Source organism: Primulina tabacum, chromosome 10, assembly GCF_025594145.1.
Source record: "Primulina tabacum isolate GXHZ01 chromosome 10, ASM2559414v2, whole genome shotgun sequence".
Taxonomy (NCBI): Eukaryota; Viridiplantae; Streptophyta; class Magnoliopsida; order Lamiales; family Gesneriaceae; genus Primulina; species Primulina tabacum.
The window spans coordinates 6,629,424-6,656,459 of record NC_134559.1 but is presented as its reverse complement, the minus strand read 5'-3'; the positions used below and the strand labels follow the sequence as shown (position 1 = coordinate 6,656,459).

General features: G+C 36.9%; 1 protein-coding gene and 1 pseudogene across 3 annotated transcripts; one reads left to right on the top strand and one right to left on the bottom strand.

Moving 5' to 3' along the window:
- Positions 1-15,225: 15,225 nt before the first annotated feature.
- Positions 15,226-17,523, top strand: LOC142504868 (aluminum-activated malate transporter 12-like; annotated as a pseudogene).
- A 373-nt stretch (positions 17,524-17,896) lies between these two features.
- LOC142506193 (putative chloride channel-like protein CLC-g) lies at positions 17,897-26,316 on the bottom strand. Of its 3 annotated transcripts, none has more exons than XR_012804536.1 (8): positions 26,062-26,316; positions 24,590-24,790; positions 24,120-24,297; positions 22,508-22,770; positions 20,683-20,952; positions 19,433-20,561; positions 18,615-18,935; positions 17,897-18,169 (listed from the first exon to the last, which is right to left on the bottom strand). XR_012804536.1 is itself a non-coding variant. In XM_075619374.1 (7 exons), the coding sequence occupies exons 1-7, from the start codon at positions 26,259-26,261 to the stop codon at positions 18,801-18,803; spliced, it is 2,376 nt and encodes a 791-aa protein (XP_075475489.1). In that variant the 5' UTR covers positions 26,262-26,316; the 3' UTR covers positions 18,580-18,800. The 3 variants fall into 3 exon arrangements, 1 of the variants encoding a protein (XP_075475489.1); XR_012804535.1 differs by having other exon boundaries at positions 18,663-18,935; XM_075619374.1 differs by lacking the exon at positions 17,897-18,169 and having other exon boundaries at positions 18,580-18,935.
- Positions 26,317-27,036: the final 720 nt, after the last annotated feature.

The following is a 27,036-nucleotide window of genomic DNA, read 5'->3' as shown; positions in this document are numbered from 1 at the left end:
ACCGGTGTTGCAACACCAGGCCGCAACACTGTGTCAAAATCACTGTGTCTTAATGCCAAATCAATGGTGAATCCTAAATTTGAAGAAATCCAGGAATTTGACCAAGAAGAACTCACTATTGAGATTGTGCAGATGATGTACGAAGAACTGTATGGTGATTGGCTCAAGAGGAACAAGATAAATACAATGCTTTCAAAAGAAAACACTGATCTAAAAAATAGTCTGTCTCGCCTTGAAGTCTTGCTGAGTAAGAAAGATCTTGAACTATGTAAAGTCAAGGATGACCTAGAGAAGGCATCGAAGACACTTGCTAAATTCAATTCAAGCTCATCTAAACTTGATGACATGCTAACTATGGGAGGACGGAAGAACCGGTCTTGGATACGTTGAAAGTATATATGAACACGGTGAGTTATCCAATGCTGGTTCAAAGAATACAGTATTTGTGAAAGGTGTAGAAGAATTCTCTGTCCCCTCAATTCTAGATCCACCCATGAAAAATGTTCCAATTCTAAAAATGACCACTGAACAGAAGCTGAAAACACCAAGTTCAGTGCTCTCACCTTCAAAAGGTCTCCATTCATCAAAAAAACCTCAAGTCAAGAAGACTGTGCCAACCTCTCAACCTAAGCAGAGAAAGCATCATTTCATCTGTCACTACTGTCGTAAGTCTGGGCACATCAAACCTTTCTGCTACAAACTCAGAAATGACTATCTCAGGTGGCATTCAAATCGGGTTTTGCATAAGGTGTTGACCAACACCAAGTTCAACACCGCAGTCAAAAGTTCTTCCACTAAGAAAATTTGGGTACCAAAAATTGTTATACAATGCAATGTCATTTATACCTCGCTAAAAACTAACATTGCAGGAGCATAATACTTTGACAGTGGGTGTTCCCGTCACATGACAGGTTCTAAAGAACACCTCATTGATTATTCTGAACTAAAAAGTGGACGTGTAACTTATGGAGGTGGTGCCAAAGGGAGAATTGTAGGCAAAGGAACCCTGAATGTTGATGGGCTTCCCACATTTCACAATATTCTACATGTTGAAGGACTTAACTCGAATTTAATAAGCATAAGTCAACTTTGCGACGATGACTTACATGTTAGGTTCAACAAAAATAACTGTAAAGTTTTTAATGATGCAAATGTTTGTGCTATGTCAAGAACGCGTTCTGCTGATAATTGCTATATTGTGGGAGAAAGTGATAATTGTCGAAGTGCCAAGGTAAGCAATTTGGATCTATGACATCAAAAACTGGGTCATGTGACCTTCAAGACCTTGAAAAATCTCTGTAAGTATGAAGCTGTGAGAGGTATGCCTAATTTGTGTTCAGATAATGCATATATCTGTGAATCGTGTCAAAAAAGAAAACAAACCTGTGTTGCGCACCCGGTGTTGCAACACTTTGGGACAATACGGTGTCTTGAACTTCTGCACATGGATCTAATGGGTCCAATGGATGTTGAAAGCTTGGGTGGTAAGAAATACTCACTTGTCTGTGTTTATGATTTTTCTCGTTTCACTTGGGTAAGCTTTATAAGAGAAAAATCAGATACTTTTGATGTCTTCAAGAAATTGCATGCCAGAATAACTAATTTGCATGATGAGAGAGTAGTTAAAATACGGACTGATCATGGCAAAGAGTTTGAAAATTCTCTTTTTACTTCCCTATGCGAAAAGAAAGGAATTTCTCATGAATTTTCGGCTCCTAAAACTCCTCAACAAAATGGAATAGCCGAAAGGAAGAATCGAACTCTTCAAGAAATGTCACGAGTCATGCTGAGTTCAAAGAATGTGTCAAAAAGGTTTTGGGCTAAAGCCTTGAACACAGCTTGTCACATTTCCAATCGTGTGTTTTTAAGGAGTGGTTCCACCATGACCTCCTATGAAATCATCATGGGGAGGAAACCAAACCTCAAATACTTTCATGTTTTCGGATGTATTTGCCACGTTCTAAATGATCGAGAACATCTTGCAAAATTCGACTCCAAAAGTGATAAGTGCTTATTTCTCGGATATTCAATGAATAGTCGGGCTTATCGTGTGTTTAACTTAAGAACAAGAACAACCATTGAATCTATTAATGTTGTTTTTTATGATCTTGCAGGAATAACAGGAAAATCTAAAGAGGATGATACTGAGGGACTGCTGGATTCAAGTGAGCCATCAACCAGCATCGGTGTTGAGACTGGTGTTGAGACCAATGAGGCAACACCATGTACAACACCGCCACTAACCAGAACAGAAGCCATGGAGAATGAAAAAGTCGATGATGATGATGTGATACACAATGAAGGAAGAAATATTCCCAGCAAAATTCAGAAGAATCATCCATCATCACAAATTATTGGTGAAATACATGAAGATGTGCAAACAAGGAAAAAGGAGAAGGTTGACTACCGTAAAATGATTGGACTACTGTGTATGAACTCCACATTCTCCCAGGTAAGCCACTCTTGCTTTGTGTCTTTAATTGAATCTAAAAATGTGAATGAGGCACTAAAGGATGAATTTTGGGTCAATACCATGCATGAAGAACTAGAACAATTTGTCCGCAATGATGTGTGGGACTTAGTCCCCAGACCTTCGAACGTCAATGTTATTGGATCAAAATGTATATTTAAAAATAAAACAGATGAATCCGGTAACATTATTCGAAATAAGGCTCGATTGGTAGCTCAAGGGTATACACAGGTTGAGGGGGTGGATTTTGATGAAACCTTCACGCCTGTGGCACGAATGGAGTCTGTCCGATTGTTACTTGCTGTTGCATGTCATATGCGTATTAAATTGTATCAAATGGATGTGAAAAGTGCTTTCTTGAATGGCATTTTAAATGAAAAGGCCTATATCTATCAACCGAAGGGATTTGAAGACCCTCACCACGTGGACCATGTCTACAAACTGAAAAAGGCCCTGTATGGACTGAAACAGGATCCACGGACTTGGTACGACAGGTTAGCTGACTATCTGATAAACTTGGGTTTCAAACGAGGTGAGGTTGACAAAACCCTCTTCATTCAAAAATTGAAATATGATATTTTGATCTGTCAAGTGTATGTAGATTATATCATTTTCGGTGGGTCATCTCAAATACTTGTGAATAACTTTGTGGAATGTATGTCTTCTCAATTCGAAATGAGCATGATAGGAGAACTAAACTTCTTTCTTGGATTACAAGTTAAGCAATTGCATGATGGTATGTTCTTGTGCCAGTCCAAGTATGCAAAAAATTTGATCAAAAAATTCTCTACCGACAGCTTAAAACATGTGAGAACACCTATGGGGTCAAGTGAAAAGTTGTCTAAGGATGGTGTTGCCGAAGGTGTTGACAACACCGTGTATCGCAGCATCATTGGGAGTCTTTTGTACTTAACTGCTACTCGTCCAGATATTATGTTCAGTGTGTGCTTATGTGCTAGGTACCAAGCAGATCCTAAAATTTCACACCTCAAAGCAGTGAAATGTATACTAATATACATTGCAGGTACACTAGAATTTGGTTTGTGGTACACTCATGACACAAACACAAACTTGGTAGGTTTCTCTGACTCTGACTAAGCAGGTGATATAGATGATAGAAAAAGCACCTCGAGAGGGTGTTTATCTTGGAAATAATCTTGTATCTTGGGCTAGCAAGAAACAAAACTGTGTCTCCATATCCACGGCCGAATCTGAATATGTGGCAGCTGCCAATTGCTGTTCTCAACTCGTGTGGATGAATCAAATGATTAATGATTATGGGTTTCATAGTGACATAATGATTGTGTATTGTAACAACTCTAGTGCCATAGAAATTTCTAAGAACCCTGTTCAACATTCTAGAACTAAACACATAGATATAAGACATCATTTTATTCAAGACTTGGTTGAAAAAAGTCTTATACGACTGGAGTTTGTCAGGACTGAAAACCAGCTAGCCGATATCTTCACGAAACCGTTGGATTTTGACAGATTTTTCAATCTTCGGAAATCTCTCATCATATGTGTACTTTAAAATCATTTGTTCAGTGTTGTCCGTGGTGTTGCCAACACCATAGACAACATCCGTTTGTGCATGACTATTACTAGGATATTAGGCATACTGCATATTCATAATCATCCTATTTATTTGTGCAATGACTGAACAGTGAAGGCAAATTTCTGAAAGGTACCCTCTGAGTGTTCATACTTCCAATCGTATGTTGAGAAATAGATTTTGCTCAATCCAAGACATTGAGTAGTTGAGGACATTCATGAAAATCGTGATCTTGTCTAAAGTGAAAAAATGACTTGGAAAATGTGAGCATAATGATAAAAACAGAAAAGAGGAAAATAAATAAAAAAAAAAGTTTAGAAGAAAATGGATGTGGGGACCCGGACGCTAATTCAAGTCTTAATCATTATTAAGGTCAAATATAACAATTAAGAAAAGTGGGACTAAAATTTTTTTTTTCTTTTTAAATTATAAGTGCGGAAACGTAATGTAAATCTATTTAATATACATGTCAATATAAAAGTACAAATCATGTACTACAAGTCTCTATCTCAACTAGGTTCAACGACTATACATCCAGTGCTGAATCCAATTCTGCTTCTGGGCCAGGATCTCCACGCTAACTATAATATCTCATCCTCTTCCTGATCCTGATCATGTCTCACCTGTTGTCATGCACACATACAAACAAGACAACAGCCGGATAACTCCGGTGAGAATTACATTCTCAGTATAAATCATGTATACATGCAATCATAACAGGTATAAAAGCATGAAATAGATATTCATAACATGTATCAAATCAGAAATGTAAATCAACACAAACTCTGAATATAACATGTATCAAATACGACACATAAATCAACACAAACTCTGAATCACACTCAGTGACTCATGGACTCTAACTCGACTCGTCCTAATCTAGGGATCCCGATCGGAATAAGAACATACAACCACCTACACTCCCGATCGGGGTGGTGGCATGTTCTTATTCATGAACTTTGGCTCTTTCCATTTCGAACATCAGTAATAGAAGAAACTCCAATTCTATCCACTCCGATATAGCCAAACGTCCGGCGTCTTGGCAAATCAGCCACAGACTGGTCCTATCGACCCTGGCGTCCATATCGAACATCAGTAATAGAAGAAACTCCAATTCTATCCACTTCGATATAGTCAAACCTCGGTGACAATGTGCAATGGGCCAGTGACGATTCCATCAAAATCAGGCACCTCTGTCACGAGATCAAATGTATACGACTAGGCACATCCGCCTATGACTCAATACATACATTGTCTATAAATCCATAGACCAAAGATATCAATCACATTCAATTGCAAATAACAATGCAATAACATAAAGTATGTGATTTTGGGAAACTCAAGTCGAATCCAACTCGAGTTGTGCAATCCCGCATCAACATCAATTTATACATTTCGTTTCGTTCTGTCGATCTGACTCTGTCGAAGTCTCGAACTCCCTGCCTATCAAATCAATCTGGCAATAACAATATCGAATACACTGTATCAATGTATAACTTAATTCAAGACCTGTTCTGATAAATACGCAAATTAAGACATAATCTGATCAATGTCAATGATATCATGATACAATCTCAATCAATACTGGATCTGATCAAATCAATCTACTGATGTTTCGACTGCATAACAATACAGTCTCGGTAACCCCGTCGATCTCAACATCACAGATATAATACCACAACTCATAATCGATATTAATACGAATCATAATCTTCAATAATCATAGATGACAATCGCAAATCTGCATAATCTTGATCATATCAACTCTAAAAATCATAACAATTATATAATCAGTCCGTTCTTCGATCTGACTTCAATTATATACTGATCAGTATACCCAGAACACAAAATATCAGTCAAATCACAATTTCCCCAATATCATAATCTCAAACGATATCCGAATTCAATAAAACTTACGTCCTGTTGTAGCTGTCGTCGCTAGGAACTCAGTACTGAAATCATATTACAAATCAGACGGGCGGATTTCTCGTAAATCATCAATTGAAACCAAGGTGAAGTTTTAAGATATTTCTGAGGATTTCTTCGATTCTTCCTCGTAAAAATGCTGAGTAATACAATATATATACCTCCCAATGCATGGCAAGAAAACGTGGCTCGTTGCATGTTCTGCACGTCTCACCGCGGGTGCGCTCGCTTTGCACCGCGGGTGCACTAAGCGTACTGTATCACATCCAACAATTCAGAAGACACAACCGCGGGTGCGGTGCATTTTTGACCGCGGGTGCGGTGACTCTACTGTACCAACACCGCGGGTGCGGTCACTTTTATGGCGCGGGTGCACTGACTCTACTGTACCACCTCCAAAATTTCAAAAGAACCATCGCGGGTGCGCTGGCACTTTTACCGCGGGTGCGCTGGCCTTTCTTCTCCAACACTATACTTTGCAACTAAACTCAAATTGCACGTCGCTTCTCCATGTCTGTTCTTCCATTCCCTATTCATAATACATGGTAACTCAAAAGTATTAAGCTAAAATCTCGGGCATTACAATGGAAAAAGCTACCTAGAAGAGTCCATTGAAGACCGTTCCTCTAGTGTGGGAGCTACCACTTCTAAGTAAAAAATTAGTAATGGAAAAAGCTACCTAGGGGAGTCTATTGAAGACCGTTCTTCTAGTGTGGGAGCTACCATTTCTGAATCTAAATAAAATTTTATGGAAGTTTGAAGACAGTTCTTCTAGTGTGGGAGCTACCCCTTGTTGTGACTTGAATTGTCTTTTACCGTTGGATATGGGGGTAAAATTGTGATTAAGTAGGATACATTTCGAAAATGGTAATCGTTGAGTTCGGAAATTTTTACTGTTGCTGTGCAACGTTCCGGAATTAAAAATTATTTGTTACCGTTGCTGCAAAATTATTCGTTACCGTTGCTGCAAGGGTTTTTATACCAAATCCATTGAATTTTAAACAATTTCGTTTTGTCATCTTCTTTCGGACTTATCAAATTTGATTATTGCTCCTTGTTTCCTCCCTTAACTGTGACAATTGTCCTTCTTAATTTACTGTCTCACACTCTCCCTCTTGAAAACAAATGGCAGATCATCAATTCGATCCTCAGGACCTACAAAGTGAAATGGCGGCAAGTCACGGTGTTTCTCCTCCGGCGACAACACCTCCAACAACACCACCTTCTGAGAGCCCTCTTGAAAACCCATTGCAGATGGTAGCTGTTGACACAGAAGCTGTCCCGTTGGAAAAAATTCTCCCTGGATAACCTGGAAATCCATTGGATGTTGAAAACCCCATTGATAACGAGATTTATCGAAGTGATTTTCCCACTCAACCTCCAATTTTTCGAAGGCAATCAAAGCGACAAGCAGGGTATAGCCCAAACATCGATGCACCAAAGAAACCACGACTGGCAACCTATTTTACTCTTGATCCAGACTTTTCGTCCGGAGATGACTCAAGTGATGATAATTTTGAGTTGGTTCATCGGAAGCAGTCAGCTCGTACAAAGAAAACATCAGCTCCGTCATCCTCCTCCGCTCCTCCAACTGATAAATCTTCTGAGCCCCCTAACGAGGTATGTTTCTCTTCTGAGGATGAACAATCATTGGCAGAATTCATGAACAGTTTGAAAGAGGAGAAAGTCGGGCAGGCCGTGGGGTCTGCTGGGGATGAAGCCTCACCAGTTGTCTCTGAGGAAATTGAAACAAACTCTGATTCTGACTCTGAAGCCAAAGAATCTGAGAGTGCCCCTGCTCCTGAAGTTGAACCTGAAGAACCTACTGATGGTGTTGACATAGGTGTTGAAGATAATGTTGACAACACAGAAACTATAGACTACAATCTTGCCCACTCCTTCTCGACAAGATTTTACTGTGAGGCGGCTGTTAGCAGATGGGCTCTTTATGCTCATCGAGAATTTATCGAAGAACTAAATATCGACTTCGAGGCGTACGGAAGGTATAACGTAACTACGTTTTTGCAAAATCGAAGGCTGAGTTCTACTGTTAATTCTGTCATGCCTTATGCAAGAAGACCGATACTTGAATTCTACTGCAACTTGGTCTCTGCTATCAGAAATGGGCGTTCTGTCAAGTACGGCAGAGTGTTTGTTCGAGATATCATTTACGATTTCTCTCCGTCCTCCATCAATGAATTCTACAAAACCCCATCGGAAGACGATATTGCTGACCTTCCTCACATTGATACAATCACTTCTGTTCTTACTGGCGGAATTGTCACTACATTTCCATACCTTCCTCAACGCCTTTCTGCAGCAAACCTGACTTCGTTTTACTCTGTGCTACACAAAACGGCGATTTGTAACTGGACCCCATCTACAAACTCTACTGTGGTTACACGACCACAAGCGATTGTCTTGTTCACTATAGGCACCGGACGTCCTTTTAATTTTGGACAGTTGGTCTTCACCACTGTCATGTAGTTTGCTCAAGGACATATGAAGTCTGTAAAATTGCCATTTCCCTCTCTTATATTGGGGATCCTTGAATCTCAAGGGTTTGTGCCTGATGAAGATGATCAGCTAACAGAGATTGGAGAACCGTTAAAAATCTCTCATGCTTTTCTCCGAGGAAATCGGAAAGTGGACCTTCCCTGGTCGGCCAACGTGGAAACTGATGTTGCTGCCCTCACTGCGGGTGTTGCTCCTGGTGTTGCCCCTGGTGCTGGCAACACCACTACTTCGTCCATCTCCAACTCTGATGACTATATCGTTTTGATGGTCCCCGAGGTCCATGAACAAATTGCTTTCGGTCTTCGACAGATTCAACAGGCCCGGGATACCATTGCCTCTGCAACCAAGCTGATCAGCCAATCCAATGCCACAATTTCCTATTATGAGAAACTGATTCCGGATTATTGGCTGCTCCTCGAGGTAGACGTACATTCTGGCCAAAAAAGGGGAGATGGAGATGGAGATGCGGCACCTGGATCGGAGGCTGGTCCCTCGAATGCTAATCAGGAAGACAGTGATAATGAGGAGGACACTGATGAACAAGCTGATTAGGCTTATGAGTTGGTCTTGTTTTATGTTTACTTTGCTTTTTATTTTTGTTCCATATATGATGTCGAAGTAATGATATCGTGTCTTTATAATTCAGGGGGAGAAGCAACTTACAACTCAGGGGGAGTCGTGACTCAGGAGGAGTTGGGTTATTTGTGTCAATTTTTTTTCTCGAGAAGTTTTTGTCCAGAATTGCAAAAAGGGGGAGAATGAAAGGAATATTTTATTCCGAATTCATTTAAGATATTATTTTGATTTTTCACTTCTAGACAAATTTAATATATTTGTTTTCCAAGATATACTGAATCCTACTATTAGGAATGATTTAATTAAGTTGAAAACTTATCTATAAGATATAAGGTATTTACTTTAAATTAGAGTTTGATTCATATTAAACTCTAGTTTTCTTGTTTATAGGTGGGAAGAATCTATGAAGATCTAGGTCAAAGTAGGGACTATATATATAAGAGGGTCAATTATCAATAAGGGGTGAGATGCAGAAAAATACCTTGACGGCGACAGGAGCTTTGCTGAAGCATATTCAGTTCTTGAAGATTTGCATAAGAAGCAAGGTTGGTCCGTCTATCGAGTGACCGTGTTGCCGAATTGGTGTTGCCAACACTCAAAGAACAACACTGACGCAGGGTGTTGATCGAAGAGTGGATTCATTTGGTTTTTAAGCAATACATGTTTGTTTTATGCGTCTAGATTTGATTTATGTTTTTTATGCATATTTTAATTCCTTGGAGTGCCAATGAATTTAGCTTTGTTTCTTTCACTAGTATTGTTTTGGTGTGAACAAGTGAAATTTTTGCCATGAGGTGCCGTACACCTCCCACCATCGACCTACTATAAGACAAATTTGGGTCCCAAAGGCAAAAACTCACTGTAAAGTTGTCTATACTTCATTGAAAACTAATACTGCAGGTCATTGGTACTTTGATAGTGGAAGCTCACGCCACATGACGGGATCACGAGAATATCTCACCGATTATGTAGAGCAAAAATGTGGTAGAGTGACTTATGGAGAGGGGGCTAAAGGAAGGATTGTTGGAAAGGGAACATTAAATGTTGAAGGACTACCAAAGCTCCACAATGTGCTTCATGTTGAAGGATTAAATTCGAATTTGATAAGCATAAGCCAACTGTGTGATGATAATTTGCATGTCGAGTTTGATAAACATACTTGTGAAGTTTTTGATGAAACTAACATGTGTATTATGACAGGTACAAGGTCTTCGGATAACTACTACCAAATAGGTGAGGAACTTTCATCCAAACATGCACAAATCAGTGAACTCAACCTTTGGCATCAAAAACTCGGTCATGTAAATTTCAAAACCTTGAAGAATTTGAGTACGAGGTATGCCTAACCTATCATCTAGTACACCATATGTTTGTGGAGACTGTCAAAAAGATAAGCAAACTCGCGTGTCACATCACATGTTGCCCTACTTTGGGACAACACGTTGTCTCGAATTGATACACATGGATCTTATGGGTCCTGTGGAAGTGAAAAGTTTTGGAGGTAAGAAGTATTCCTTTGTTTGTGCTGATTATTTCTCACGGTTTTCATGGATAAGTTTCATTAGGGAGAAATCAGACACTTTCAATGTGTTTAAAAAATTGGTCACAAGGATTACAAACTTTCATAATTTGAAGGTGAGAAGGATAAGGACTGACCATGGTAAGGAATTTGAAAACTCCTCATTCTCATTTTTTTGTGACAAGAAAGGTATTTCACATGAATTTTCTGCTCCAAAGAAACTACAACAAAATGGGATAGCCGAACGTAAGAATAGAACACTTCAAGAAATGGCAAGGGTGATGTTGACTTCAAAGTGCATTTTAAAGCGTTTTTGGGCAGAAGCCCTTAACACCGCATGCCATATTTCGAATAGGGTGTATTTAGAAGTGGTTCAACCATGACTTCTTATGAAATAATCATGGGAAAGAAGCCTAATTTGAAATACTTTCATGTTTTTGGTTGTATTTGCTATGTTTTGAATGATAGGGATCAACTTGCAAAGTTTGATTCAAAGAGTGATAAGTGTTTGTTTTTGGGATATGCCACTAATAGTCGAGCCTATCGCATGTTTAATTTAAGAACTAGGACTATTATGGAATCCATTAATGTTGTTTTTGATGACCTTGCAGATCTCAAAATGAAAACAGCTGAAGATGATGTGGATGAGTTTCTGGAAATTCCAATATCACTGGAAAATGCAGATGTTGCCCGAGATGTTGCAACACCTGACACTGAATTCACTGAAGATGCGGACGAAACGAATAACGATGATGATGCAGTAGATGACGGACAGAATATTCCAAGTAAAATTCAGAAAAGCCATCCATCATCTCAAATAATTGGAAGTATGCATGAAGGTGTCCAAACTCGAAAGAAAGAAAAAGTGGATTACCGAAAGATGCCTGGACTTATTTGCATGAGCTCCTTATACTCACAGATTAAGTGAATATCTACTGGAAATTGGCTTCAAACGAGGTGAGGTAGACAAAACTCTTTTTATTAAGAAATCTAAAGGTGAGAGTCTTATTTGTCAAGTTTATGTTTATGATTTATCACAATTTTCATGGGTTAGTTTCATTAGAGAGAAATCGGATACTGTGATAATTCTAGTACAATTGATATCTCAAAAAATCCAGTAAAACACTCTCGAACAAAACACATTGACATTAGACACCATTTTATTCGAGATTTAGTAGAAAAAGGATTGATTCGAATTGAATTTGTTGGTACAAATAACCAAATGGCTGACATATTCACAAAAACATTAGTTTTTGAGAGATTCTCCAACCTTAGGAAATCTCTCAGCATGTGTTCTGCCTAATCATACATAGATGTTGTCTCAGATGTTACAAGATCTCGGACAACACCTAAAATGCATGTGCATTTCTAGGACTTAGACATACTGCATCTGCATGCATACTGTTATATGATGTGTTATCACTATGTTGCATAAATCTTCTGGTGCACTTACAATTTCTTGTTCTATCTAAACTTAACACACTTGGATATGCTTAACAATCTGATTAAATCACAAATTAGTTGAAGGATGATCATGTACTCCATGACATTGTCTCATACAAAAAGTGACTTGAAAAGATTTAGTACAAAGAAAAATCAATTATGCATATGCTCTGTATCAGAAGAAAAGATGGGAAAAAGCTACCTAAAAGAGTCCAATGAAGACTGTGTTTTTAGTGTGGGAGCTACATCTTCTGAATTTAATACAGAAGGCAAAAATAGAAGAAAATGGAAAAAGCTACCTAGAGGAGTCCTAAAGAAGACCGTTCTTTTAGTGTGGAAGCTACCACTTCTATGATCAGAAAGTTGATAAGTCTCTAAGTGTGCAAAAAAAATCGAAATATATTTTGAAATTGGACGTGTTGTCAGAAGATGTTGCCAACATTTGTGACAACATTTCATTTGTGAACATATCTCATATTTGTTTTCATGTTTCTATTTCTGTTACATTCTATTATTAGGCATAAATAGGTCATGCATAAACATAACATTGAGAATATTGTTGGTCAAGAGGGTATGCGTATTTTAACAGAGAAAATTCGATGAAAATCCGGATTTTGCTAGAAATCCAATATTTGTGATTTTTGATGGTTCAGTGGTGTTAAAATCGATGTGAGTTTCAATTCTAGAAATTATTTTGAAATGATTTTGGACGCAATTATCTTAGTAATTTTGGTAAGTGAGTACGGGCCAAAGCTGATCTGGTCTCCTACGAGAACTTAGTTTATGACTATCGTCTGGCTATGGAGGTAGATGTCCATTCTGGACAAAAAGGGGGAGAAGACGTGACTCAAACTCAAGGGAGTGTGAATTGAAAGGATCAAATGATACCATCTATCTGATACCTTTGCTTGATTTCGTTTTTAATGTTCTGCTTTGTTAAGGTTATGCTTCCCTGATGTGTTTCTATTTTAATGAACTTCTAATGATTTTTTTTTTTGCATGTGTTGTCTCAGGTGTTGCCAACACAACAAACAACACCCGTACTAACTTGATTTTATTCAGTGGGAGAAAAATTATCATATTAAGGGGGAGTTAACTGGAGTTCAACTGAGAAATTGAGTTTGATTTGATTTTGTCCAGAAAGGCAAAAAGGGGGAGATTGAAGGGAAATATAATTTTCATATTGAATTGATTTCCCTAATATTATCTTTTTCTTGTTGATTTGATTGAGTATAATATTTAATTATGGTTTTGCCTTTCTAGATAATTATGTTAAGATTTTATTGTGATATAATATTTTCCTTAAGTCTAATTTCATTCTTGATAAAATTATGTGGAATATTGGATTTGACTTTTCTAGATATTATATTTATGATAAAGATCTTGAAGATATTATATTATTGATTTAACTCTTGATTTTTTTATTTTGTAGATTTTCTTGTGAGATGAAGTGAATTATAAATAAGAGATATGGAGATTAAAAAGAAGTGAGAGAGTTTTAGTGGAGGAGTTCACGTGTAGGATTTTCGTGGAGATGATTTTCTTGGGAGCTTAAAAGAAAGAATTTTCGTGGGAAAAATTCAGAGAGTTTATGTGTAGAATTTTCGTGGAGTCGAAGTGTTTTTCGTGGGAAGTTTTCGTGAAGAGTTTTCACGTGAGAAGATTTTCTTGGAGTTTTTAGTGAGTTTTTCTTGCGGCTTCTTCCTCCCGGTCAATATTCACTTCTGTGTGCACGTTCAGAAATTCAGAGAAAACCCTTATTCGAGAAACGTGCTGTGAAGAGGGTGATAGAGTGTTGCTGTGAATGTTGAGAAAATCTGCGGACAACATCTGGGAAGAAGTTGACCGAAGATTGCTTCTCGTGGATCTACTTTTTTAGCAACGTTTTTGCTTTCTTGTTTTAGTTTTATTCTAGTTGTTTGTTTTAGAAAGCATTTGTTTTCTCAACTTGTTGAGGAAATTGATTTTTGTCATAATCACTAGTGTTAGGTTTTTGTAAACGATTGAGTTTTATAGTGATTAATTTTTGCCATAAGGCACCGCACAAGTATAAATACTTGTGCATATTTAATCTCGTCCATCTGTTTATTTAAAGTGAATTTGTGTTACAAAATATAATATTCCGCTGCATGTTGTCCGAGATGTTGTAACATCTGGCACAACATTTAATTCTGATAAAACACGAATTTACTATTTCACATCGTATACTGATATTCTTATTATTTTGAGCATCTGTCGGACAAAATAATCCTAACACAACCGATTAATGATTAAAATCCAATATATTTCAAGGAACAAAAGATGATTATTTTCCATATAGTGAAACCCGTAATGTTGATATAATCATTTTAATCTGGTTTATTTAGACAACTCTTAATACTAGTATTTCGGATTGATGCTCCTGCTGGAAATCCTGAGTTCCCTTATGTTTGTTATTGCAAAATCTTGAGTGTAGGGTGATATTTATTGGATCGGATCAATCAGGAAGCGATCAAATCCAATATAGAACCGATTCCGATGCTAATATTGAATCGGATTGGATTGAAAATCGATCTAGAATCATTTTATTCTGGTTTGACCCTAGACCAATTTCATAAATATATACAAAGTAGATAATTAATTTTAAATAAAGAATTGAGAAGTGAGGATCAGGGTGTGTTAATATAATACATTTTTTAGTAGTTTATTTGACATATAATTTACTTAGGTCTACAACGGTTGAAAAATATTGATTCAAAATTAGTTCCAGTTCCAATTGGTTCAGTTCAGTTTCTGCTTTGGATTGGGGTTAGACTCTCAATCCGATTAATCTAGAACCGGTCCAATCCGATATCCTACAAGATTGATTCGGTCCCATCACCCCATAATCCAGAACAGGTTTAATCTGGTCCGATCCTAGAGCATGCCTACTTGGGTGTGTAACTTCACAAAACATTTGTGCATAAAAATTTGGTATTTATTTTAAGCCAACCGATCGTTGAAGAAGAAATTAATTGAAATTATTTTGTTGATAACAGAAGCTGCAGCTACGTACATGATACAATCCTACGATTATCATCACAGTTACTTTTCATCAGTTACAAGAAGACCCATTGATGAGAAGCAGCAATCACCTCTTTTATGAAGTGATCAATATGTGACATTTAGACCACTCTGCAGTTCAAATTATTTGTTTTGTAACCTAATCACCAACTACAACTTTCGATAAACTATAGAAAGATGATAAAGAATAAAAATTTTCCCTATCCATTTGCAGCTTGTGTAGATGAATATTTCAGAAATGAAACAATAGACGAAGACAAAGAGAAAACATTGGAGGATCCTATCTACAAGGGCTACAGAGCTGTTCTGGATTCAAAATCCATTGATGAGACACTGGTAATGTATAGGCGCACATAGATTCAAAACTACAGATATGCAATTGTTTGTTCATCTTTCTTAGATCATTTTCTTCATGAATGCACAGGCTTTGCATGCTAGTTGGGAGCCACCACATTCAATACACTGTTACAGGTTGCCATGGCAGCAGTACGTCAAATTGGGAGACGTTCTTCGCCATTTCGGGGATACAGTCGTGGCTCTACATGGATGCATTCAAACTCAAATTCAGGTCATCATTTTGATTACAAGTATCCTTTGTAGCCTTTTCTTGGACTATATCCAAATCCCAATGTATGCCTACCAAATATGTTGATTATTTGGCTACCCGTTACGCTACGTTGAGCTGTCCGCGAACCGAGATAAAGAGTGTAGCTCGGTACGAGTCAAGATAGAGTAGTACCTCAAGACGAGATCAAGCACTGACGTCTCAGAACCCCATCTAAGTATAAAAAGTATTTAATATAAAAGCAGCTGGAGCAACTTTGTTTTTAAATATTGTCTAAATCGCTAATATTTTAAGATAAATTGCTTGTCCTAACTTGTTTTATAGAAGTTCATTGAGATTTCGTAATTCTTCACACAAATATTAAGCTTTATCTAAAAAAATTTGAGCTGCTTGAGTTTAAGCCCAAGTTACTCAAAAAATGCCCGAATCAATTGCAAGCTCGAAAATTACTGCTCAATCAAGTTCGAGCTCAAACTCTAAGCGTTGAACTTTTTTTTGATTGAATTTGTCTAGTTTTTTGTTCAGTTGTACTACACTTAGATGTAACATATATTGTCAACTTCTTATTCACTCAATTTATAACTTGCATAACTCAAAGACTCCACGGTCTGTTCGAGTTCTTTTCAAAGATCCATGCATTCGAGTAGCTGCAGAAGTAACCAAAGCATTATTGGAACTAGCTGAAAATATTAAAAACCATCGCCAATGCTCGCCCGAGATTCTATCCGACCACCTACACCAGGTCCTGCAAGACTTAGATACCGCCCTAAAATCCCAGCCGAGGCTCTTTCTCGGATCCAAAGCCACCAATGCCAAAACCAATATGTATGCCTTAGCAGCGGCCACCGCCAGAAAAAGTCTTCCCAATACTACGGATCCCTGCTATCTAGCGTTAAAACCGATACATCATCATTGCTCAAGTGGAAGTCACAAAGGGTAAGGGAACAAGGGAAGGAGGCCGAAAAAAAGATGTTGAGGCCAACCTTGAGCAAGATTTCAATCATGAGCCTCGAGTTCTCAGAGGCACTTCCATTTGCTGCCTTTGCCTCCTTATTAGTCGAGGCAGTGGCAAGGCTCGATCTCGTGATAGAGGAGGTTGAAGAGTTGGGGAGGGTAGCTAACTTCAGGGAGTATAATTCCAGTAATGATCAAGTGGTCGTGATTCGCAAAAAACCTGGGATGGGGAATTCTGCACCATCGAAGAACAATTTGCCTTCCCATGGATCAGAATGACGGCAACATTTAAAACACTGCTAGCATACTTATCAGTTATCCCAATCCATATGGGTTGTTTTGGAACTTCTGAAAATTATTCATCTAAACCATATTTATTATAAAGGTAAAGGTGTAACTGCTAGTTGAATCAAATAACTTGTTATGGTATTTGAGTTGCTGACATATTCCTCGTCACATCTTCAACTCTTGCATTTGTATAACAGTGAGTAAAAATTACATAATCTTTTAACATATAGCATGATCCAAAAAGAATTGAAAACTACTTAAAATGTTATTATCATGCACCATGATTTTATTACATAATCGATTATTCATGTGTAAAAGGAGTCTAGCTCTATTCTTTAAACTCTAGCCCAGACCAACTTTCCCCTAAACATCTTACAGGAGATGGAGACTAAAGTTCGAGCTAAACTCGAGCATAAGTGTAAAATGATCTGGTAAAGACTTTACGGAAATTGGGTCATTTACCCCCTACTCTAAGTCTCTTACCTTGCTTGGGCCAATTTCTTTTCGCTATCTGCACATATATTAATACGTACGCATTTTATGGCCCGTCTTGTAGAATCTGCGCAAAGTAGACATGATTTAAGGTGGGAAAGAGGGTCTGCCCTGCCCAGTCCTTCCCATCTTCATGACTATCAAAGGCATGCTAAAAATAGCACATAATGACACTCTTGGGTATAACATGTTTCTCAGCATATGCTAAGGCGATATTTATACACGTGAATATGTAAATGTAAAAATAATTTAGTATGATAGAAATCTAACTCAATAAGCATACAATAATGATGTGTAGAGTCACCAGATATTACCTGAAACACTTTGGACTATTGAACTGAAGAAATTGTCAAGAAAAATGCTAAAGTTGATTTCCTGAAAGCATTTGCAAAAAGAAAAGAAAGATACATGGCCAGAGAGAGAGACCTGCAGGCATGTGGACTTCACATAAAACAACCACCTAGATGGCTAATTCAAGAGGCTTACAAAGATTACATACCTAAACAGGGGAAGTCGCAAACCATCACCGTCAATAGTCAGATAAAGGAGTAAACTAGCAAAACATTGGATTATAAGCACAAACAATGGCACTATTGTAAACAAACTTCTATTTTAGTAATGCCAGCTGTATGACAAGGTTCAAGTGCCATTACACTTCATAAAAATGAAAAAGAATTTAAGTGAAACAATAGAAGCACCGTCCACAGAAAGTTGAGCCATTATCTTCATGGAATACATTGATCTTGAGATGGTGATACTGTTCTTCTTGTTTGATCCAATGTCTCAGTTAGGAGACAGCCGAGCGATTGCCTTCGGATTCATCTGGTCATTGAGATTTGTGACGATAAGTTTATTTACGAAAGATTTGTTCGGAATATGATTTTATTTTTTCATAGGAATAAAATATCTCATAGATTTGGTAGGATATAATCTTACAGATTTGGTGGGATATTATTCTGGTCGTCTTTGCCAATTTAAAGGTGTATCAATTGTTAAGTTTAAATATATACAAAAAAAGAGATGATAATTTTCTCTCATTTTATCGTGTTGTGTAAATTCTACAATCTGCTCCCAAAGGGCTATGGAGTTCGAGGCATTTGCTTCATGGAGTAAGATGATATACACAGTTGTATGGTTGTCGTTTTTTCCTCGTTTAGACATGTTCAGAATTCATAGATTTCTCCACAACTGACAGTCTAGAATAATATAATACAGGTGGATGGTGTCAATGTATTTTAATAAATAAAACCAAGAAAAATCATAGAACCTGTTCATAATTAGAAAACTGGCATCTTTGCCAGACCTGAATGCATACCAGGCCAACAGATGAAGAATGAAAGTCCTGTATGCTGCTCTTGAATCCAAGAAAAAGAAGAGATTGGAACAACATTTGATTCGAAGCCAAGGTGATTCGTTGAGCTTCGAAATCACTTAAGGGATTAGCTGCAATTCCCTAGATAAGCTTACGTGATTGAGGGAGCTGAAATCTCAATCTTTTCCATCTGCTGGTCACCAAATGTGGGTATAAATTAAGGATGTGTTCTGGCATGAAGTCATGCCTAGTCAATATACCAACAACAGGAACTCTCTGCAAAACAAAATAAATAAACAAATGGCATTTTAATAAAACTGGTGAAGTCGTTTAAAAAGATCGAAAGTGAAATATTAAACTTAAATTATATGTTATCCTACAAGACTGCAATACCCGTGAAAGTAAAGATGCTCGATCAATACATCATGACTAGCCATGTACTAAGATGGTCACAAATAATTTGGAGTCACATCCCCCACAAGAAATAAAAATACATGCTCTTGAATCTTGATAGCCTTAGAAATTAGTGAACTTCCAAGCAAACAGTTACATTAGCACGGGTACTATGAAGGCATTTTGTTCCTCAACATGTGTCAAATGGAAGATTAGTTCATACTCAAAAATGCCCAACTGATATTTTTTAGACTACCTGGCAAAGGAAAATAGGTTATATAAACCAAAATAACGTAGAAATAATATTGTTTACCGTTACCAGAAAAAGAGAACAAGGATCAACAAAATGGTGTATCAGTTATAAAATAAAAATGTCTTACATCAGAAATCTTGGGAATAACCAACAGGTGCCTCAAACCAACTTGACGAAAAAGAATGAGCGCCTTAGCTAACGACATAGTCTCTACAACAGTATAGGGTGATGTATTTGTAAAGGGGTGCAAGTCTATGAACATTTCCATCTCTTCCTCAGATAAATCTACATCTTCAATTTTGTCACCAAGGCCCAATCCCTTCTTCGAAAAATCACCAGCTGAAAACTGTGTAGAGGCATCTGAGCCAACAGGTGCCGGGGTTCGCAAGAAAATCTTCGTTTTTAATAATGTGATAAGATGAGCGCGGAGGATTAAACCAAATAAAACTGGAGAAACAGAGAATGGGGGCTCATCCACCACTGGAAATCCATTGTGCCTTGTCGTTTTGAGGATATGGACTATATTACTTACTTTCTCCATTCCATGGAAGATCCGAAGAGGGCCGGTAACCACATCACCAACTGTCAATTGCCTCATATATGGCTCAACATGAGATTCTAAGTAAGGAAAACCCTTTGATGCCACAATGAGGTCGTATATATTTCCATTGAATGCATCAGCAACAGTTTTGGAGATGAGAAGAACAAGCATACTAAGTGGTAACAGTAATAAATTATTTGTGAGTTCAAGAATAATTACACATAAGGAAACTGTTGTCCTCATAGTCCCCCCAAGAAGAGAAGCAGAACCAAGAACTGCGAAGAGGCCATGGTTGAGATTCGAGTTAGAACCAACTAACATTCCAACAAATCGTCCATAAGCTGCACCTGTCACAATAACTGGCACAAAGAGGCCTGCAGGAGCCACGATACCATAACTGAAAATGCTGAGAAAATAGCATGTGACGAAGAAAATAAACATTGATGCAAGATGAAACTCAGAGTCTGTGTTTTTGCTGAAGAGATTTTTGATAGCATCATCATTTGTATTAAAAAAGAGGCTGGCAAGATCATTGTAGTGACCGGGCTGGCACTGAAATTTCTTGTAATTTCCAGAACGGCCAATCGTTGGACAAGGCTCTGAAGTATCAGATGGGCATGGACGACAATATGCAAGCCATGGCAATCCAAATAGAAGACAAGAAGTGAAAATGGAGATAGAGCAAGCCAAAATTATCTTGTAAGCAATTCCCTTCCTGGCACAGACAAAGAAGAAACAATTACAAATCCCTATGAGTATAGGTTGGTGGATTAAAAAGGACATTTAATCACTTCATTATCAAATTGAAAAACAAAGAATCAAAAGCAAAGACATACTCGTTTATCATATTATAGAATCGGAGAATTTTATTGAGTAAAAGATTGTAGGAACTTCCAACAATGCCTCCAATAACTCCGAGAAGAAGAACGGGAGGTACATCCCTCAGGTGATAGGATATATTTGCTGAGGTGACATCAAACATTATGAGACCCCCTTTACCAAATAGTCCGCATTCACCCCTCAAACAGACATCAATCAGAGCTCGAAGGACAATTGCAACAACAGCTGTAGTAAAGAAAGCTCTCCACAGCAGAGCACTTCTCCACCTGCAGAGAAAGTCAAGTATAACTAATCTTAGTAGCACATGATACAATACATTCTCAGAACCACGCATTGTTTACCATTACACATACCTCCTGCCCAATTGTCATGTCCACATACATATTCGTCATCATAGATTAATAAACCATTTTTTTCTCACTTGCACCTCGGATAAGGCTTAGTATGACCAAATTGCAAAAAGGATACGTACCAAAAATTTGATTTTTAGCTAATTTATATCAAAAGGTCACGCACAATTGCTAAATTAATCCAGGCTCCAAAGTTTTCAAATTAGATATTGAAAGTTGGCTAAATAAGAACTTAAATGGAAACAGTTGAGTCGACCAAAAGAATGATAATATCAAGTAGAGACAAAGTAACCAGTAAGGACAAGTCAAACAAAAGATAAAAGGTAAAAGAGAGACAAGATAACCAATATGGATGATGTATCTGGTAGGAATGGAAGGAGTTGGAACACTGGCAAAACCAACATAAACAATGGAGACGATGCACAAAGCGGAAGCAACATGGCCTATAAAGCCAATAATGCTTAAGGTGGGTGGATGAACGATTGACCATGATCAGCCATTTAATGACTCCATGATGACCAGTAATGACTACGCAGCAAACATGTACACCACAATAAACACCTTTTCACAATAACAGTTTTCTCGTAAGTATTTAGTAGTACTGACATGTTCAGATTTTACGGAACTGAAACATGGGCACCTAATGATAAGACAATGTTTACTAAAAATAACAATATTTTACCCTACAAATATGGGATCGTTATTTCACAAGTAAAAACTCGTTTCTTTGATCCTCGTATACAGTTTATACACAAGAATTAAGGAACGAGACACCTCAAAGTCACAGAAAAACAGCAGTAAGCAAATTTCAGGGAAATTCTGATATTTTAAGTTTTGGTAAGCAATTATGATTACACCTCTAGAACTTTAGGAATAAGATACCAGTTAAAAGATAAAATTGCCACATTAGTTACAGCAAAAGTAATAAATAAACACCGTAAATGTAACAATACTGAATAAATACAGATAGAATTTACGACACACATAGAAACATGACATCAAATACATGCTAAAGAAGCATCGTCAATAAATTAAAACAACAATGTTAAGAAAACCACAAATAACAAACAAAATTCCACCCATAGAAGCATAAACAAGAAAAACAATCCATCGATTCTATTCACACTTATTTTATCCTCTCAGTTCTGACGTTTTGAAATTTTTAATTCAATAAGTAGCACTTTCAATATAGATAACATGTATGCGATATAATCAAAATGCCTAGCATGATTACATCTTTCAGAGATATAGGAGGTATATTGATCAACTCAGCCGTATGACATCAATTTTCAAGCTAACAAGGCAAAAACAACAGGGAAACTTAGGAACTTTTTGTCCGAAAATTTAATATCGATCCAGAATCCTAGGTGAGTTAAAACAATAGCACCTTTGATTCTTGAAATAGTACCAAAAAAATCCTAATCTAGATTTGGGACTCAAGGAAAGCTAAAGGACATAAGTCAAGTTATACCAAGATGCCAATTCCTCAAGAGCAAACAACAAACCACCAACTGGAGCACGAAATGCAGCAGCTATTCCTGCAGCAGATCCACATGTAACAAGATCTCGCCTGTCTCGATCATTGTTGAAAACCCGCAACCACTTCCAGGTAAACCCAAACTTATTTGACCCACCCTCACCTATTATTGCAGCTACGATGGCACCTGTATGAACCATTGGCCCTGCCTTTCCAATGTTAAGTGATGATGACACAGCACATATGCTTCCAACAATCTGTGCACGTGTAAGACATTTTAATTTTTTGAAGAACACTTAACAATAGTGGATTTTATATCTCAAGCAATTAGCAATCTACACAAAGATTTTCTATTCACTTTTGAAGTACAATTTAATCATACAGATAAAAAAAATCTTAGGTTCCATTTATTTGGTTTTCCATAGAGATTATTTTCCACAAAATCCAACTGTTTAGTATCATTACCTCTCAGAATCAAGTTGCCTCACTGTCACCATATCATTCCAAAATATACATCCAACAATTTCAAATTTTATAATATCTCACATTTAAAATTTAAACCAAACACATTTTCAAATAACAAACATCACATCGACTCCAAAAGTTTCCAAATAAAATTACTTTTCAGAAAATTTCAAAAACTTCTAAAATTGAGTCGATGATTTTGATCATTGAACATAGCCCAGCTAGTGCCAATTAAGTTACGAAATATGGTTAAAGTGATTTGCACATCATTCGGATGCTAATTTCAGTTAGCACATTGTTAATTTTAAAGCATTTTGGAATCATATTGAAATACGATCATGAAATCCAGTAGGGACAAAGTAAAAAGAAATATAAACAGTATACTTGAATTGAAGAGGGCATAAAATTAACTTAGAATGGAGTCATCAAGAAAAAATTAGGTGATTTGGTGACAAATGAAACTCTAATTTTTTTTTTGATCAGAAACTATCATTTATTATTATAAAATTAATTTAGGTTACATAACATCGTGGATGAGCAATCCACAAAAGAACTCATGAAATACAATCTAGAGACTCTTCAAAAGCGAATAAAACACCAATCCCTAGCTAGGCCGGATAAATGCAAATAATGATACATTGGTACGATCAGCGCCCATCTCGCTACTCTAAATCTGATTTTCTCCCATAAATCCTCGCAAGAGTCTTCCATGTCGTTGAAAATTCTGTTATTTTGCTCCGTTCATATCGACCAAAATAAACAGTGAATAATAATGCACGAGAAAACATTTCAGTAACACATAAACGGAACATTCCTTTGAATATTATTATGAGGAGAGTATGTTATCAGTGCCAAAATTATTCATTTTGGCTACCATTACAAGTTTATATTAGTTTGTGTTGATCTGAAGGACTAAAGAAATGCCAATCCAGGCACTTGACCTAAGCAATTTGAATTGTAGCCTTCTTTCACTTAACAGAATTTTTTTCATTTTCACAACTATTGAATCCAGATATCCTCACAGAGTTGGTTGATCAATTTCAAATTACACAAATTCCTACTAAGAGACAGAGAGAGAAATAGGAAGATAAAGAAAAAGAAGCAAGGTAATTTAAACCCAACTATGCAAATCCCAAGGTACCTTGATGAGCAGAGTTCGCAACGAAAATATTGCTGGTGCATCTACACCATTCAAATAAGCCTTAACCTCTGGTATTCCTGAACCGGCAGCCTCAGGTGCTATAAAAGCAGTGATCAAGCACGCAAATAATGTCAATCCAAAATTTGACGATGCAAATACAAGGAAAGCCACCGTATACCTGATCCAAACTCAATATATATGCATTAGTTCAGATGCAAAACCAACAAAACACGAGAGAGGTGGCAAGGAAGAAGCAAACAAAAATAAATAATACCCAGAATCCAGATACCATGGAAAAATTATTAATTATAACATAGCTATAGGTTTAAAAGTTTTAAAAGCAAAACATGAAGTAATAATTCCATATTATTGGATAAACCAAAGCTTACTATAAAAATCTTTATCCAAACATAAGTACCATGATTCTAACTTTCCGGCCAACTTCATACATAAAGTGCCAAGATTCTTACTTTCTGGCCAACATCATGTTCGAGGTAACGACAAACTTGATTCCAGCTATATTTTCTACAGCAAGGTTGTTGAAGAACCCAAGCAGACCGACTATAACTCCAATAAGAAAACAAAAAATCCATTTCATGAGTATATATTGAAATATCTGGGTCTTCCCTCTGCTCCTCCAATCTTGTCTGAAAAAATCGTTCTCTATGATCCTATACAAAAAATTACTTCAGTTAGACCTTGAATTACTGCAAAATCATCAAGAGCATAGGCAAACAACGCGACACGGTCAATGAATCTTAAACTACATTCTCTTTAAGATAAGGTTGTATTATTGTGAATAAAAGTATTCGATAACAAAATAAAATGAGAAAGGAATCACATGGTACAAGGGGAAGCAATTCAAATATGCGTAATCACAATCATTTCTTGCAATATTAAAATGACATCGATAAAGCTAAATTTCAGTGGATTCATTAAAATTTATCAGGCTACAAAGCAACAATTTCACACCATTCTTTCAGGTAAGACATGGCAATGCAGTTAAGTCGAAAAAATGAACCCAAATGCACAAAGCCCCATCAACGGAATAATGTTTCAAAATTTTTAACTTGAATAAATGTTGCAGAAGGGTCTTTACATCACAATGGAAAAAACATCCTCATTAGTCATTACACTTGAAAAGGTAATGAGTCCTAAATACAAGAAATATACTTATTCAAATATGAACCCGTAATTGTTCCCAGAAATTATCATCCTCACTAATAACATTGAAAGGAATCTCTAGCAAATAATAGGAAAGAATGAGTGACAAAATCACCCTGCGTGTAGTTCCGAAAATAAAACAAGTTATGTAGTATAAATCTTTTAAACAATTACCTTAAAATCATATTTTGACATGATAGTACGTTATTATTTGGTTAACAGTATATAAATGAGGTAATTTGAGCATACAAACTTCTTAACACAACATTGCTCGATAAACTTCATAAATTCCTTTCAGCTTTAAAATGTAAACTGAATAATCGAACAAATAGTGAAGTCAAGTATGCATACACAGCAGCATATATTTTCAGCACACGCCATTTTCTATGTAATTCTCCGTTGAGCTAACTCGTCCAACATAAAATGCTCGTATTTCCATGAAATAACAAAGCAATTGAAATTTAAACCATTTTAACCCATCACAGGATTCACATAATTCTTTTCAAAATCAAAATACAAAGAACGTAGAATTGAGTCAGCGTCGACTAGATCAAGAAAATATCTGTCATACACTCGTAAAAAATAGCAAATCTATTGAGGTTCATCCTCCCACACAAACTTCAAGTCAGCGTCCAAATCAATTGAAAAGCAGGGCATAGTATACACCTCTCTTCTAACCACTGCAGCGGTATAAACATACGAACACTAATCCAACACAAGCTGACAAGCATCCGCATTCGCATACAAAAATAGATCGTGCATGAACAAGAGAGGTTACTCGTAGTCAAGGCTTTCAATTGGACAGAGATCAGAGCCGACAATGGCAACTTGAGAGGACGTATTAGACTGCGATCGGCGCAAGCGCAGGCGCGTCGACTCCTGCTGCAGCTGCTGTTGATAACGTAACAGCAGCGGCTCCTCCATCACCGCCGGAGCCTCCTCGTCCTCGGCCGAAGTCAAGCCGCTCGAAACCGCCATCTAGCAGTGTGATCCACGGAGAAGAAATGGCATTGACTGAGCAAACGTATAATAAAATCAATTATTCATAAAACAATCAAGGTGTGACAATAATGCCAAGAAGTGGGGCCCGTTTTCTTCCGTACATTAGCCATTTTCTAATAAATAATATTATTATTATCATCGAATTTATATTTAAATTTATTGAATTTCAATTTAAAAAAAATTATATATATATATATATATATATATATATGAACTGCGATTATAATCAAGCTCAAATTTATATTCAAGTATTTTGGGGATAATTCATAGTTTCGTGTCCCTCACTGCGTCTCCATAAACATTTCTATCATTACTTATCGCGTCAAGAATTAACAAATTTTCGACAAAAATTTGTGTGAGACGGTCTCATGGGCGTATTTTGTGAGACGGATCTCTTATTTGGGTCATCTATGAAAAAATATTATTTTTTATGCTAAGAGTATTACTTTTTATTGTGAATATCGGTAGGATTGACCCGTCTCACAAATAAATATTCGTAAGATCTGCTCTAAATTTTTTTAAAAATTAAACGATACTGGAACTCTAACCCAGATTTCAATATGACTTTCCTCGAAATTCCACCCAAAAGCCGATAACTGTGTTCTCATCTCGGCATCTCAGGCTAAGATCGCCAGCTTAGTAAAGTGTTAAACTTAGGATTAGAGATTTTATTTCTCAGTATCATCAGTTCTTTGTTTAGTTCTTTTTGAACGGTTAACATTTATTTGAAGATATGCACATACTTCTTACA

Excerpts from the sequence above, each read along its gene's own strand:
- LOC142506193 (XM_075619374.1), bottom strand. The coding sequence starts at position 26,261 with ATGGCGGTTTCGAGCGGCTTGACTTCGGCCGAGGACGAGGAGGCTCCG. Across the intron at positions 24,298-24,589 it reads AACATGATGTTGGCCAGAAA|GTATACGGTGGCTTTCCTTG; the intron begins GTAAGAATCTTG and ends AGTTTGGATCAG. Across the intron at positions 20,562-20,682 it reads TTCTATAATATGATAAACGA|GAAGGGAATTGCTTACAAGA; the intron begins GTATGTCTTTGC and ends TGTCTGTGCCAG.